We start from the raw sequence: 14604 nt of genomic DNA, 5'->3' as shown, positions 1-14604 counted from the left end.
CAAACCTTTCCTTGAGACATAAAAAAAGATGGGAAGGAAGTTTTGTTGGGGAGAGAGTTGAGTTATTGACTAGACTGGTGGGCGTGCAGGTGGCTCGGGGCTGGCTGGGCGGTCTGGATGAAATTGAATAAAGACAATCAAAAGTCTTTGTACTTTATTTGTAAGAGTTGTTCAGTTTTTAGGCTATTGGTTAAAGGTGCAACACAATATTTATTATTAAATTATCATTGATCTAGTTCAGTCTTATCAATCACATAAACATATTTAATAATGATCTCTTTCCTAGCTTGATGACTGGACATTTTTGCTTTCTTTATGTTCTAAATAGAGATGGCTAGAAAGGGCAATGGGTCATATTAAATTGTGCAGAAATGCAGGAAATTTGCTTTATATGCCCCCAAAAATGGGAGGACCCCCAGACCCCCCACCAAGTTATTCCCCCCCACTTCTAAAACCAAAGTTGCGTCCCTGGTTTTGGTTGAGAGACTTTTGACACCAAGTTCTGCCATGTAAAACCAAAGAGCATCATGTTAGGGAAGCAATGCCTGCTGGTTTGGGCTTGGGCTTTGCAATTTCTCCTCCATCAGCTCCTCCATCTTCTCCAACCACACTGTCCTCTTTCCATCCTCCTTGCCACAGACCCTCTATCCAGTGGACAACACTGTCATCCCAGTCTCCAGGGAGCAGCAGTAAGAGGTAGCCAACTCCGATGATAGCTGCTGCAGCCACTCTGACCTGGCTGAGCTGGGGGGCTGCAGCGACATAGAAATCCACTGCTGCAGAGAGATACAGTAGGGGGTCAGGTATAGTGGAATGCTGTTAGAGATTCCCACAATGACTTCAGGAAAACCTGTATGAAGATCTCTCATGACACCGTTGTTTAGCTTGATTTATCGTTTAGAGTTTTATAAGCAGATAAATATCATTGTTCTTTCTGTACCTGAATTAGCTGGGATGCTCAGTAACATTCCAAGAGAAATAAGGGAGGGGTAGGCAAGCACACTTCCTAGATTCACCAAGACATTGAAAGCTGATGGTGAGGGAGGAAGGACAAGAGTGAAGGAAATGTTAAAAACAGAGTTATTCAAATTAACACATTTAATATCTGGATGTGTAGGCCGTCATTGTAAATATGAATTTGTTCATAACTGACTTGCCTAGTTAAATAAAATAAAAAAACAGAATATATGTACAGAAATTAGCGGGGGAGTGTTACCGAGGAGCAGGGAGGCCATCACGCACAATGCGTCCCAGGGGATGTACTGGATTGGAGGCCAGTACTCCACATGTGTGAGGTAAAGTATCACACACACCCAGGAGTGGAGGACACAGCAGCATAGCCCCACACAGGACAGCAGAACACTGGCCGTACCCGGCTGCACCTCTCCCACTCGCTTTCTAAACAACACCTTGAAGAATAAAAACTTACGTGAATACTTTGTGCTTATGTCTGCCCACCACAACAGTTAAGATTTTGATTTAGGAAGGAGACCTAAAGACGAACTCCAGCTATTTTTAAACGTTTTCTGTTGAAAAACAATATCCCACGTATACAGTTGAAGTCGGAAGTTTACATACACCTTAGCCAAATACATTTAAACTCAGTTTTTCACAATTCCTGACATTTAATCCTAGTAAAAATTCCCTGTCTTAGGTCAGTGAGGATCACCACTTTATTTTAAGAATGTGAAATGTCAGAATAATAGTAGAGAGAATGATTTCTTTCAGCTTTTATTTCTTTCATCAAATTCCCAGTGGGTCAGAAGTTTACATACACTCAATTAGTATTTGGTAGCATTGCCTTTAAATTGTTTAACTTGGGTCAAATGTTTCGGGTAGCCTTCCACAAGCTTCCCACAATAAGTTGGGGAAATTTTGGCCCATTCCTCCTGACAAAGCTGGTGTAACTGAGTCAGGTTTGTAGGCCTCCTTGCTCGCACACGCTTTTTCAGTTCTGCCCACAAATTTTCTACAGGATTGAGGTCAGGGCTTTGTGATGGCCACTCCAATACCTTGACTTTGTTGTCCTTAAGCCATTTTGCCACAACTTTGGAAGTATGCTTGGGGTCATTGTCCATTTGGAAGACCCATTTGCGACCAAGCTTTAACTTCCTGACTGATGTCTCGAGATGTTTCTTCAATATATCCACATAATCTTCCTCCCTCATGATGCCATCTATTTTGTGAAGTGCACCAGTCCCTCCTGCAGCAAAGCACCCTCACAACATGATGCTGCCATTTTCGAAGCTGTTTTATGGCACAGTCAACTTAGTGTATGTAAACTTCTGACCCACTGGAATTGTGATACAGTAAGTTATAAGTGAAATAATCTGTCTGTAAACAATTGCTGGAAAAATGACTTGTGTCATGCACAAAGTAGATGTCCTAACCGACTTGCCAAAACTATAGTTTGTTAACAAGAAATTTGTGGAGTGGTTGTAAAAGAGTTTTAATGACTCCAACCTAAGTATGTGTAAACTTCCGACTTCATCTGTATATACAGTAACGTAGACACACTTAAGGGTAAAAAAATATGTTTGCGCTAAATAGTGTTTTTTCGACCCAACTGCAAACTTCAAGGCGTTGGCCAATGAAGGAGTTGGTCTGATGGTGCCCTCTGATGTCATCAGCCTCCCTGCTTGCTTGCGGGAGCAACAGAGAATACAAGAGGAAGAGCCCGCCTCGTGCCATGTCATGAGGACACCTGGACCACCTAATGAGATGTGCCTTTTGTTAAGGAAATTCTGCGATTAATGAAGTGAAACGGAGAATGGAGTAGGACTTTAATGGCGATGACCTTGTACAGGGCAGTGGTTGAAGCTGAGCCTACTGCCAGGGCCACCCCTGTGATTGAGTCGCTATGGAAACCATCAGCATACGCCATCATGACGATTCCTGTGATGGAGAGAATTACAGCCACTATCTGATAGAGAAAAAAGACACAGGAAGACATCACAGCTCAACACTGATGACAAGGAACACTTTGGCTATTATTGATTTGCTCTGCCATAAACATCACCTTTTAAAGGTTAGGTACACATTAATCAATTGACTCAAACTCATCAAAGTCAAACCCCACATATATAGTTGGTCAACAATTACCAGGTGAGAGCTTGGCTGGGGTGCATTCAGTTCGGTTGAACATTTGCTACATTGTGTGACGGTTTGTACTGAATGACCCGTTTCCCGCACCGTTCTTTAACAGCCTTTTGAGGTGTGTTTGCCCTCCGGTTGGTAACACTTGACTTGGATAGTCCATTTGTAGATGCTCTACAGACTACTGTATCTGCAGACTCTACAGTAACATTTCAACTGTCAATGTACTAACCCAAACGCTAACCCTAACCTTAACCCTTAACCTTAACCTTACCCTAACCTTAACCCTTAACCTAACCTTAACCCTTAACCTTACCCTAACCTTAACCCTTAACCCTACCCTAACCTTAACCCTTAACCTTACCCTAACCTTAACTCTTTACCTTAACCCTTACCCTAACCTTAACCCTTAACCTTACCCTAACCTTAACCCTTAACCCTTACCCTAACCCTAACCCTTACCCTAACCCTAACCCTAACCTTAACCTTAACCTCAACCCTAACCTTAACCCTTACCCTAACCCTAACCCTTACCCTAACCCTAACCCTAACCCTAACCTTAACCTTAACCCTTATCCTAACCCTTATTCTAAACCTAACCATAACCATAGTCCTAGCAAGCAGTTGCTGATCAACAGATAGTTTGTTGACAGTATGACCATCTGTAGACCATCTACTGATGGAAAATCCAGACTATCCAAATAAAGTGTGACCCTCCTGTTTGGTGGGTGGTGTGGCCTGATCAATATGGCTTTGACCATTATACATCTCAAAACTTGTGCAGCACACCATACACAATCGCTCTCTGGGCTGCCATAATCACAACGTTCCTCAACTGGTCGTTCAATACAGTACCGTTTACTTTGAATTAAATGACAAACACCGCTCTCTCAAGGGAAATCTATACATTTGAGAATTTTTTTATGGAAGCTTTGGTGTGAGTATCTGGATGCTTAAAAGAGTATCTACATTTGTAGATGTTCTGTGTTACACTGTCCATCCACCCCCTTCCCCCTTTATCTAGCGCTAACAGAGGAGATGTTCTTACCCGTACACCCATGAACCGGTCGTTGAGTCCGATCCAGGATAGGAGGAAGATGAAGCCCTGGCTACAGCAGAGAATGGCGCTGGCGTCTCCCGCTGAGATGCGACAAAGGGCCAGCAGGTACAGGTAGCCTGAGAGACTCCACAGCACGGAGAACGGTGCTGCACCCTTCAGGAGCACTCTCACTGTCATGTCCTCCTCCACCAGGAAGCCACTGCACTGCCTGGGACACAGGAAGACAGAGGCGCCTGGTGACCTGGTCAACCTTTCTACCAATCCTCTGGATAAACAGCAGGGTTGTTTTTAAGATGTTTGTTTAGCTGCTAGCCTCATGCAGATTAAAGCACAAAGCAGCTTGTCTTAAATATCTTGTCTGATACAGAGGGTTTGTGGCAATAGGTTTTCTATATTCCCTAAAAAGAAAACCATTCATTTAGTAATTTGACAAATCTAAAGTTACTGTAAATCCTTATATTACACTCTATCCAAAATAGAGAATCAATCTAGATGAGTGTAATAACAAAAACAAGAGGTGATCATGACTTCCTGCCACACATAGTCCTGTCAACCTTCTCTCAACCTGAAATGGGCCCAACACCTGCCTGTCAGAGGACTGTTTAGCTGTTGTTTCACCTGAAGCAGGCTGTGGGCCACTGTCTCTGCTCTGCCCCTAGCAGATGTCCCAGGTAGTAGAGGGGGAAGAGGAGGAGGTTCCATGTACTGCAGAACCAAATCGTGAAGAAGGGGGCATGGAGCTGCTCCAGAGACTGCTTGGCACTGTGTGTGCCCACTGCCCACGCCAGGGCCACACAGCACCCAAGGACCAGCCCCCACGCAGCTCGACACATGGCTCTCAGCGGGCAGCGGGCACAGCGGCTCTTACTGTCCTCTCTCTTCTCCTCCACACAATCTTCTGCCTGCACTCCACCCTTCCATCCACCCTTCCCCCCACCCTGCCCTCCACCCCACCCTCCACCCTGCCCTCCATCCTGCTCATCTTCAGCTGCGGGCTGGGGTCCCCTCTGTCTTTCAGCATGCTCTATATGCCAAAGGCAAAAAGAGAGAAAATATTATCCTGTAGAAAACAGAAACATGACATTCTCATATGGGAAAGAGTAATATAAGAATATAGCCCATATTACAACTTTACTTCCAAGTTGCCTATTTTTGGTGGATCTTCAAGATATCATCGAATTATTCCCACAACCTGAGGTGTCAGTGCTTTTCTCATACTGAAGAAATATACAGTTGAAGTCGGAAGTTTACATACACCTTAGCCAAATACATTTAAACTCAGTTTTTCACAATTCCTGACATTTAATCCTAGTAAAAATTCCCTGTCTTAGGTCAGTGAGGATCACCACTTTATTTTAGGAATGTGAAATGTCAGAATAATAATTTATTTCAGCTTTTATTTCTTTCATCACATTCCCAGTGGGTCAGAAGTTTACATACACTCAACTAGTATTTAGTAGCATTGCCTTTAAATTGTTAACTTGGGTCAAACGTTTCGGGTAGCCTTCCACAAGCTTCACACAATAAATTGGGTGACTTTTGGCCCATTCCTCCTGACAGAGCTGGTGTAACTGAGCAGGTTTGTAGGCCTCCTTGCTCGTACATGCTTTTTCAGTTCTATCCACAAATTTTCTATAGGATTGAGGTCAGGGCTTTGTGATGGCCACTCCAATACCTTGACTTTGTTGTCCTTAAGCCATTTTGCCACAACTTTGGAAGTATGCTTGGGTTCACTGTCCAGTTGGAAGACCCATTTGCGACCAAGCTTGAACTTCCTGACTGATGTCTTGAGATGTTGCTTCAATATATCCACATCATTTCCCTTCCCCATGATGCCATCTATTTTGTGAAGTGCACCAGTCCCTCCTGCAGCAAAACACCCCCACAACATGATGCTGCCACCCTTGTGCTTCACGGTTGGGATGGTGTTCTTCGGCTTGCAAGCTTCCCCCTTTTGCCTCCAAACATAATGATGGTCATTATGGCCAAACAGTTCTATTTTTGTTTCATCAAACCAGAGGACATTTCTTCAAAAAGTACGGTCTTTGTCCCCATGTGCAGTTGCAAACCGTAGGCTGGATTTTTATGGCGGTTTTGGAGCAGTGGCTTCTGACTTGCTGAGCGGCCTTTCAGGTTATGTCGATATAGGACTCGTTTTACTGTGGATATAGATACTTTTGTACCTGTTTCCTCCAGCATCTTCACAAGGTCCTTTGCTGTTGTTCTGGGTTTGATTTGCACTTTTCGCACCAAAGTACGTTCATCGCTAGGAGACAGAACACGTCTCCTTCCTGAACGGTATGACAGCGGCGTGGTCCCATGGTGTCAAGCAAAGAGACACTGAGTTTGAAGGTAGGCCTTGAAATATATCCACAGGTACACCTCCAATTGACTCAAATGATGTCAATTAGCCTATCAGAAGCTTCTAAAGCCATGACATGATTTTCTGAATTTTTCCAAGCTTTTTAAAGGCATGGTCAACTTAGTGCATGTAAGCTTCTGACCCACTGGAATTGTGATACAGTGAATTATAATTGAAAAAATCTGTCTGTAAACAATTGTTGGAAAAATGACTTGTGTCATGCACAAAGTAGATGTCCTAACCGACTTGCCAAAACTATAGTTTGTGAACAAGAAATGTGTGGAGTGGTTGAAAAACGAGTTTTAATGTCTCCAACGTAAGTGTATGTAAACTTCCGACTTCAACTGTATATGACATTATCTACAAGCACTGAAATGTATAGATAATATCTTAATATGCAGTATTACATGTCACTGTGATTTTTCACACCTGACCTACACATAAATGAATGCACATAACGTTAGATTTATGCCTAAAACTAGAAGAAAGCTATGAAATATACTTACCCTGTGGAGTGGGCAGCAGAAAGACAGCAGGACCAGGGGAGGGCGAGGGAGACACTTTGGCTGTTTGTTTGTTCATGGCTATCTCTAGTGTCGGCTCTTCTCTGGACACTGAATCCTTCTACAGCCATGGGCTCTGGGTGGTAAGCCTTTGATGTGTATGGAGAATTAAGTTGCTTAAACTCAGCCAACCCAGAATGATCTGTGATTACTATGATTACTCCGCCTGCTCACAGACCATCTAATACCAGGAGGTTGCTTGAAGCCACTAACAGAACTGCAGACCTGTGTTTAGTGAGACGTGTTTACATATTGCCCTCTGAAATGTGACATGGAATACTGTATACCTGTAATTTTTCATTGCAGTAAAGCGTTGACATATTTTCATGGTTTGGTGTGTCTGATGTAGAGAACACTATACACTGGGTGGTTTGAGCCCTGAATGCTGATTGGCTGACAGCCGTGGTATATCAGACATTTTTACTGGGGGGTTCGAGCCCAGGAATGCTGATTGTCAACATTGCCAAACTGTGGTATATTAGACAGTATACCACCAGTATACCACCGGTATACAACATTTATTTTTACTGCTCTAATTACATTGGTAAGCAGTTTATTATAGCAATAAGGCACCTCGGGGGTTTGTGGTATATGGCCAATATACCACGGCTAAGGGCTGTATCCAGGCATTGCGCCGTGCAAAGAACTGCCCTTAGCCATGGTACATTGGCCATGTACCACACATCTTCAGGCCTTATTGCTTAATTATAAAACATGTTTTGCTATGAAGACGTGATGTTACCTGATGCCAGTTCAGCTCCATGGACAGTTCCCCTCAATGCACTGCAGTGCATGGATGAATACCCAGTCTTAGAAGTATATGAGTTGTTTTTATTTGGTCCAAAACATACATACATACCACAGAAAAACACAATTCTTTGAATATGATGAACTGAGTACTACCGAACTCCGTTTGATGGAGTAGTTTAGGGGAGAGTTTTATCCGCAAACCAATAAACCCCTTTATACTGAATGTGTTCATTAACCCCCCTTGGTTTTATGTGAGAAGTACAGAGTGAATGGTTAATTAAGCTACGTGTGAAATGATATGACTCATACGCATGGCTGGATATCTACATACATTACAGTACAGGTACTACACTGACAAAACCACTCAAATACAACACTAAAATGCCTGTAATAGTGAGAGAAATCAACATCATATAAAGCTGTTAACATTTTTTATTGATTGTTCTTCCTATGAGGTATTCCAGTTTCTCCTTTGCATTGGTCATCAGCCTTTCAATCTGGACAGCCATCAACAGCTTTGCTCCATTGAACTTTGCAGTCCCTCATTCCTCGTCTTTCTTCTGCTGGGGGAATGTACTCAGCCTCAAGGGTAACATGCGTTCTGGCGATTCACAAAACACATACAATAAATATGGCTGCTGGGTGACTGTCACAGATGACTACAGTGAATGATGGCACATGAACTGAGGCAGTGAACTCTTGTGCTGAAGTAATGTCATAATTAGAATCATTCCATTCAGTGACGGGATCATCTGATTCATCTACACTTGTTTGAACTTCATTGAAATACAACCGCGGGTGCCTTTATGCTAGCGCTATCCAATACTGGTGATAGTCTGCTCTCTATAAAGACCAGAGTTCAACAGCCCTCCAATGAACGGGCACTTCACATCATATTTATGTCTACTGTACGTTAGGGTCTATAAGTCTGTCGGATAGAAGCTCACCTTCACTCTCCCACCGGGAGACCTCTGCAGATCATAAAGGAAACACGAAAACAGCACAAGGTCACGAGGCAGTTCAAAATTACTTTAAAATGTGCATAACACAGACTATGTTTCATTAAAGCTGAACACTGCGGTGTATGCTACTAATACGTATTTAAAAATGATATCCTATAATGTTTTACTCACACATCTGCTCATGTAACGGGGTTGATTTTGTAGAAGGGAAAAGAGTTGAAAGATTACATTAGTAACATTGAATAGCAACCTTGAATGAGTAGAGAGAGAGACATTGCATCATCATCACATCAGTTCTACTTTGACAGTTTATTAGATATGGTAAATCCTATTATTCATTAGGTAACACTATTACTTTACCTTGGGGTTTGGGGTTCATGAGGATCAAGGGGAGCTCCACCTGTACGTCACTGGCTGTGAGACCTCCCAACAAGCTGAATGGGAGTAAAGAACATAATTGGTTAGCATTTAATATTTTCCTCAATTTCAATGTAAAACATGGCATTGGCTTACAGGCAAACATGTATTTAATCTAAGACTTACCCTCCTGAAGACACCATCAAGTTGACCTTGATTTTGTAGGAGACCAAGATTCCCAACACTTCTTTATCCATACCGTCCCTCATACTGATGAGGAGAAAGGAGAAGACAGAGATGGACTCAGGTTGTTTGTGTCTAGATTTGAATGTGAAAATAATGTAGACTGCCACTCACATAGTGTTGGAGGCTAGGTTTGTGTCCTCATCTTTAAGTCTGCCGTCCAGCGCCAGACCGCGCTTCTCCTTGTTGTCGGCCAGTAGGGGGGTGATGGTGAGGGATTTATCAAATGTGCTATTGGCATCTATTGTCTCTCTGTAGGAGAAGGTTGGAGATGTTAGTGGATCAGGAGAAGAGCACTTCTTAGAAGATGATGAGGAGAGGGTTGGTTTCTGTCTACTCACCCAAACTCTTGACAAAGTACGGTTTTGGTGTATTTGTCCGCAGAGTAGAGCACCACATCTGTAGTCTGGTCAACTGGAGGATAGAGCCCACTGTTATAAACTTAAGTATAGTATTTTAGTTCTAACATTCAGAGTCAGCGGTGATAGACTTACCGGTGACTTTAATTTTTGTCACTGTTTTGGTGGTTTCATTCTTGACTTTGACGTTGACATTGATCGGATCTCCATGGTAATAGATCTGATATCAATATAAGAAAAACAATTCTACTGTTTGCAACCCCTTTTTGTTATGTATTCTAATATAGCTGTTACAGTATATGCGCTGTAGAAGCCGGTGAGGATTTCTGTTTAACTCACCTCCTTATCCAGAGAGGCCTCCAGGTGGACAGGCTTGTCAGACATCATGAAGCTCTTGCAGATGTCAGCCTTGGGACCAGGAGCACCAGTTGCATCTGGAGCAAACTGGATCTTACGGACGATCAGACGGGCAGTGTCTCTACAAGGATGGAGGGGAAAGTGGCAAAGAGAAGGAGGGAGTGAGACAGGGAGGGAGAGAGATAGAGGGAGTGAGACAGGGAGGGAGGGAGGGAGGGAGGGAGGGAGGGAGGGAGGGAGGGAGGGAGGGAGGGAGGGAGGGAGGGAGGGAGGGAGGGAGGGAGGGAGGGAGGGAGGGAGGGAGGGAGGGAAAAAGTGTCAGAAAGAAACAATTGTTTTTACATGTAGAGAATTTCCATGTCTTATTGTGTAAAGTATTTCAATAAAAGAAGACAAGTATTTGGACAGCCACTCACTTCTTGTCAAGTTTCTCTTCTGGGTCTGCCACATCTGAAATGTAGGTCTTCACTTCAAAGTCCACACCGCAAGCCTAGGTATACACAAAAGGCCAATGTAAATATCATGAATCATTGAATTTAATATATCTGGGGTAAAAAAAATATATATAAATAGCAAGGCAAGAACCTACCTTTCCAGCATCATCTGGTCCTGGCTGGAGTGTGACAGAGCAGGGAAGGTTTATGGGAATGTCGAAAGTGAAGGCATGGCCCTGCTCTCCTGCCTTCTTGAGCAGGCAGTCATGCATGGGAGTGAGGGTGGGTTTGTGGTCAGCAGCAGGGTACAACTGGAGGTGCTTGAACCAGATGTCTTTCCTGAAGGACAGTCCAATGACATCCAGGTCCTCACGGCCATAACGGAAAGCACAGGCCAGCTGCACAAACACTAGAGACCAGGATAAACATTAGAGACCAGGATAAACACTAGAGACCAGGATAAACGCTAGAGACCAGGATAAACACTAGAGACCAGGATAAACACTAGAGACCAGGATAAACACTAGAGACCAGGATAAACACTAGAGACCAGGATAAACGCTAGAGACCAGGATAAACATTAGCCAGTGTATAATCATTCCACAGGACTACTAACATTAGCAACTTATCTGTAAAAAATAGTATTGTAAAATAATGTGTACCTTTCTTGCCTCCAAGGTCTGCAGGATCAATTTTCACCACTCCCTCTGTAACAACAATGGGTAGAGATTTGAGAGATTTCCCCTCAACACAAATGTCTAAACTTACGATGCAGAAGTGCCAAGTATAAAAGTAAGAGTTACCGATGGAGTCCACATTCTGAACATGGTCGACGTAGTCTCTCTTTCCCAGGTAAAGGGTAAGCTGAAGATAAGAAGAATAAAATTATCAAACAGAATGTTTCTGGAGCTCTATCACATTTATCACAAATAGGTGATGGTCTGTATTTCTATGGGGCAAGTATTAGAGAGACAGAAAAGTTTTCACTTACTGCGCCATTCCCAGAGGTTTTTTTGTATACCCTGAGAAAATATCAACTAAACGGTCAGCAGTGTTTAAAACATTTCTCTGTCTTTAGTGACCAAAGTGGCACATTCTGCAAGGATTAAACACTCAATGTTAATTTCAAGTAGTGAAAAAACAAAGGTTTATCGGAAGACAAATTATCAATCAACAGTCAATCAAATGTGCGAAGGTATGCAAATTATAATGACACAACCCGATATAAACATATTATTTATACAAAATGATGATAACTGACATGTTTTGTCCAAAATGCTTCCTAATCCTGAGAGAGTTTGGAAATGTGTTTGTCAGACCATACTGAGGGCAGAAGGTATCAGTTAGGGTCGTACATTGTCTTACATGAGCAGATCTGAGGAATTAACCCTTGAGTGTAATATTACCTAACTGACTGGATTTGACTCGGGCTGTAAGCCCCCCTGCATAAGTGACCATTCACCACGTAGTACTTGTGGTATTCAAGGGTGCTCAAGTCAAAGCTGCAGCCTTGCCTGCCTCTCTCTCGAATCCTGTTGAACTGACTGGAGCCCTCCTCTCAGTAGTCCTCAGGGAAACAAACCTATTATTGACTTTCACTAGCACCTTATGGCAACTCAACCCATGCAACTCAACCCATGCAACTCAACCCATGCAACTCAACCCATGCAACTCAACCCATGCTGTTAAAACCTACAGAAGAAGGCACAGTGATGCCGAAACGTTGGTAAATACCCAATAAATTACTGGGAGTTTATAGATGGAGTGTGCTACTCTTTATTTTGATAGTTTAAAACCTACAGAAGAAACAATGCTCTCCTTATGGGAGAATAAAACTTTGACTTAAGGCTAATGTCACTAACAAACGGACAAATCCTTTGTGAATGATAACACTTCATGGTATTAATATCCATGTGCTGAGTGTTGGAGAGGACCCATGTTATTTCCTGTGTTATTTCCTGACATAGTCAGCAGTCCTCTGAGTATTAAAGGGATTTCTTGACGTTTTTGTTAGATACATTTTCTTATTCTGCACCATTTATCAGATACCATCAAGTAGGGTTATAACAGATAGGCCTACATGAGATAGATAGGTACACGCTTAGAAGAAAAGGTGCTATCTAGAACCTAAAAGGGATCTTCGGCTGGCCCCATTGGATAACCCTTTGAAGAACCCTGTTTGGTTCCAGGTAGAACCCTTTCGGTTTCTATGTAGAACCCTTTCCACAGAGGGTTCTCCATGTAACCAAAAAGGGTTCTCATATGGGGACAGCTGAAGAACCCTTTTGGAAACCTTTTTTCTAAGAGTGTATACAAAATAGAGGAGTGTTGCTACCGCTCAGTAGAAAAGGTTTCTAAGTGGAATTCTTCCCATGTGCGCTTCTAAAGCATAGTGAAGACGAGGAGGTGCATCTAAGGACATCTACTCTGTGACACCTGAGATAGTCAAAGTTAGATGTAGTGGGTGAGAGAACAGGTTAATTCAATAGATCCATCAGCCTCTGTGCTCTCTACAGATTAAGAGGATCTTTGGGGCAAGGTGTCCTCAAATGGTCTGAAACACTTGCAAACAGCCAATTACATTGGCCGAACAAACAAAATAAAGTTTTACTAGTAACATAGTAATATAAACCATGTATGACATTCAATAACATTGCAATACTATCAACATGTAGTCTAATTGAAAATCAGGTGGGGGCTTACTTTGACATTTTTCAGCAATTTCAGGAATTCTTTCTGTGGACAAAACAAAACGTGTGAGTTCATGAAAATTACAACAAAAAGTGAATCTCAATCACTATCAGGCATAACCCCTGATTCACCAATGAGTTATGGATGAAAGGATGCTGTATCTGTGTTGAGTGACAGGGAATAATCTGGTGGAATGAGATTACAGCATCACTGTTAGTTGCCCTGAGCCAAATCTTGGCTGGGGTTTAGCTTTTCAAAGTACTGCTGCTATTGACAACGCTCATCTAATAGACTGCAGAGGCACAGAGACCCTAACAGTAGCTAAACGTAACCTGGGCAGGATTTACAAGGTAGCACATTCTTATGTAATACTCCATTCTAAACGGAGGGGTTTCATCCTCACGTCCCTGGTGGATTACACATATTGACCAAGGCTTCCCAAAAGCATTCACAAGGTCACAGGGTCACAAGGTGTCTTAGTTTCCTGAAAAATTTACAGTGGATAGATGAAGATAATAAAATGAGATCATAACAGTATCAATACTCATAAAAGGAATAAAAGAAGAATAAGAATTATCTCATTTTAGTCTAACTGAAAAATAAGTTTAAATCCACTATTGACATTTCTCTTGTTTGTATTTTGGGACTGTATCACTTTCTATCCTCAACAATGTTGCTGTCCATGGTCCAGTTCTCAATACAAGACCGGTATTCAATCAATTACAGTGGATTTCTGGATAGTGCTTCCAGAAGTGTCCCAAATGGATACGCCATGCACAGGAGGTTGGTGGCATCTTAATTGGGGAGGATGGGCTCATTGTAATGGCTGGAGCGGAATGAGTGAAATGGTATCAAATGCATCAAACACATGGTTTCGTCCTCCTCTCAGCAACCTCCACAGACACTATGGTATTGATGACCATGGAGAGCGGCCTTCTTGAGTTGCATTTGGAAAGTGTTACAGAGACTACCTGTATAGTTTACAGGTAGTAGTTGACTATATTTCAGTAGTAAGAAGTTAAGACTGGATTGTCAGCAGTCAGCTGTCTTTATCAGAGAGATCTGTTCCACAATGTAATAGCAGCACATTTCTCCTACAGATGGCAGACACTGCCAGTGGGCTACCAGACACTGTCAGTAGTATACCAGACACTGCCAGTAGGCGACTAAACACTTCCAGTAGGCTACCAGACACTGCCAGTAGGCTACCAGAAACACTGCCAGTAGATGACCAGAAACACTGCTAGTAGGCTACCGGACACTGCTAGTTGGCTACCAGAAACACTGCTAGTAGGCTACCAGACACTGCCAGTAGGCACCCAGAAACACTGCTAGTAGGCTACCGGACACTGCCAGTTGGCTACCAGAAA

At 42.7% G+C, this 14604-nt stretch overlaps 2 protein-coding genes across 2 annotated transcripts; both read right to left on the bottom strand.

Annotated features, from left to right (window-relative positions):
- Positions 1-467: 467 nt before the first annotated feature.
- Positions 468-7100, bottom strand: LOC139551886 (solute carrier family 35 member F3-like). Its single transcript, XM_071363229.1, has 7 exons — positions 7025-7100; positions 4775-5180; positions 4145-4364; positions 2798-2923; positions 1217-1409; positions 941-1030; positions 468-776 (listed from the first exon to the last, which is right to left on the bottom strand). Exons 1-7 carry the CDS (start codon positions 7098-7100, stop codon positions 526-528), a joined length of 1362 nt encoding a protein of 453 aa, XP_071219330.1. The 3' UTR covers positions 468-525.
- Positions 7101-8751: 1651 nt separating this feature from the next.
- Positions 8752-13281, bottom strand: LOC139551885 (arrestin-C-like). The gene is made up of 13 exons (XM_071363228.1): positions 13247-13281; positions 11535-11565; positions 11347-11407; positions 11206-11250; positions 10699-10952; positions 10526-10599; positions 10092-10230; positions 9888-9972; positions 9735-9807; positions 9508-9645; positions 9337-9420; positions 9149-9227; positions 8752-8802 (listed from the first exon to the last, which is right to left on the bottom strand). The coding sequence occupies exons 1-13, from the start codon at positions 13252-13254 to the stop codon at positions 8752-8754; spliced, it is 1122 nt and encodes a 373-aa protein (XP_071219329.1). The 5' UTR covers positions 13255-13281.
- Positions 13282-14604: the final 1323 nt, after the last annotated feature.

The sequence above is a fragment of the Salvelinus alpinus genome, chromosome 24, assembly GCF_045679555.1.
Source record: "Salvelinus alpinus chromosome 24, SLU_Salpinus.1, whole genome shotgun sequence".
Lineage (NCBI taxonomy): Eukaryota > Metazoa > Chordata > Actinopteri > Salmoniformes > Salmonidae > Salvelinus > Salvelinus alpinus.
Note: the sequence above shows the minus strand (reverse complement) of the source record. Positions and strands in the feature narration are given on the sequence as shown.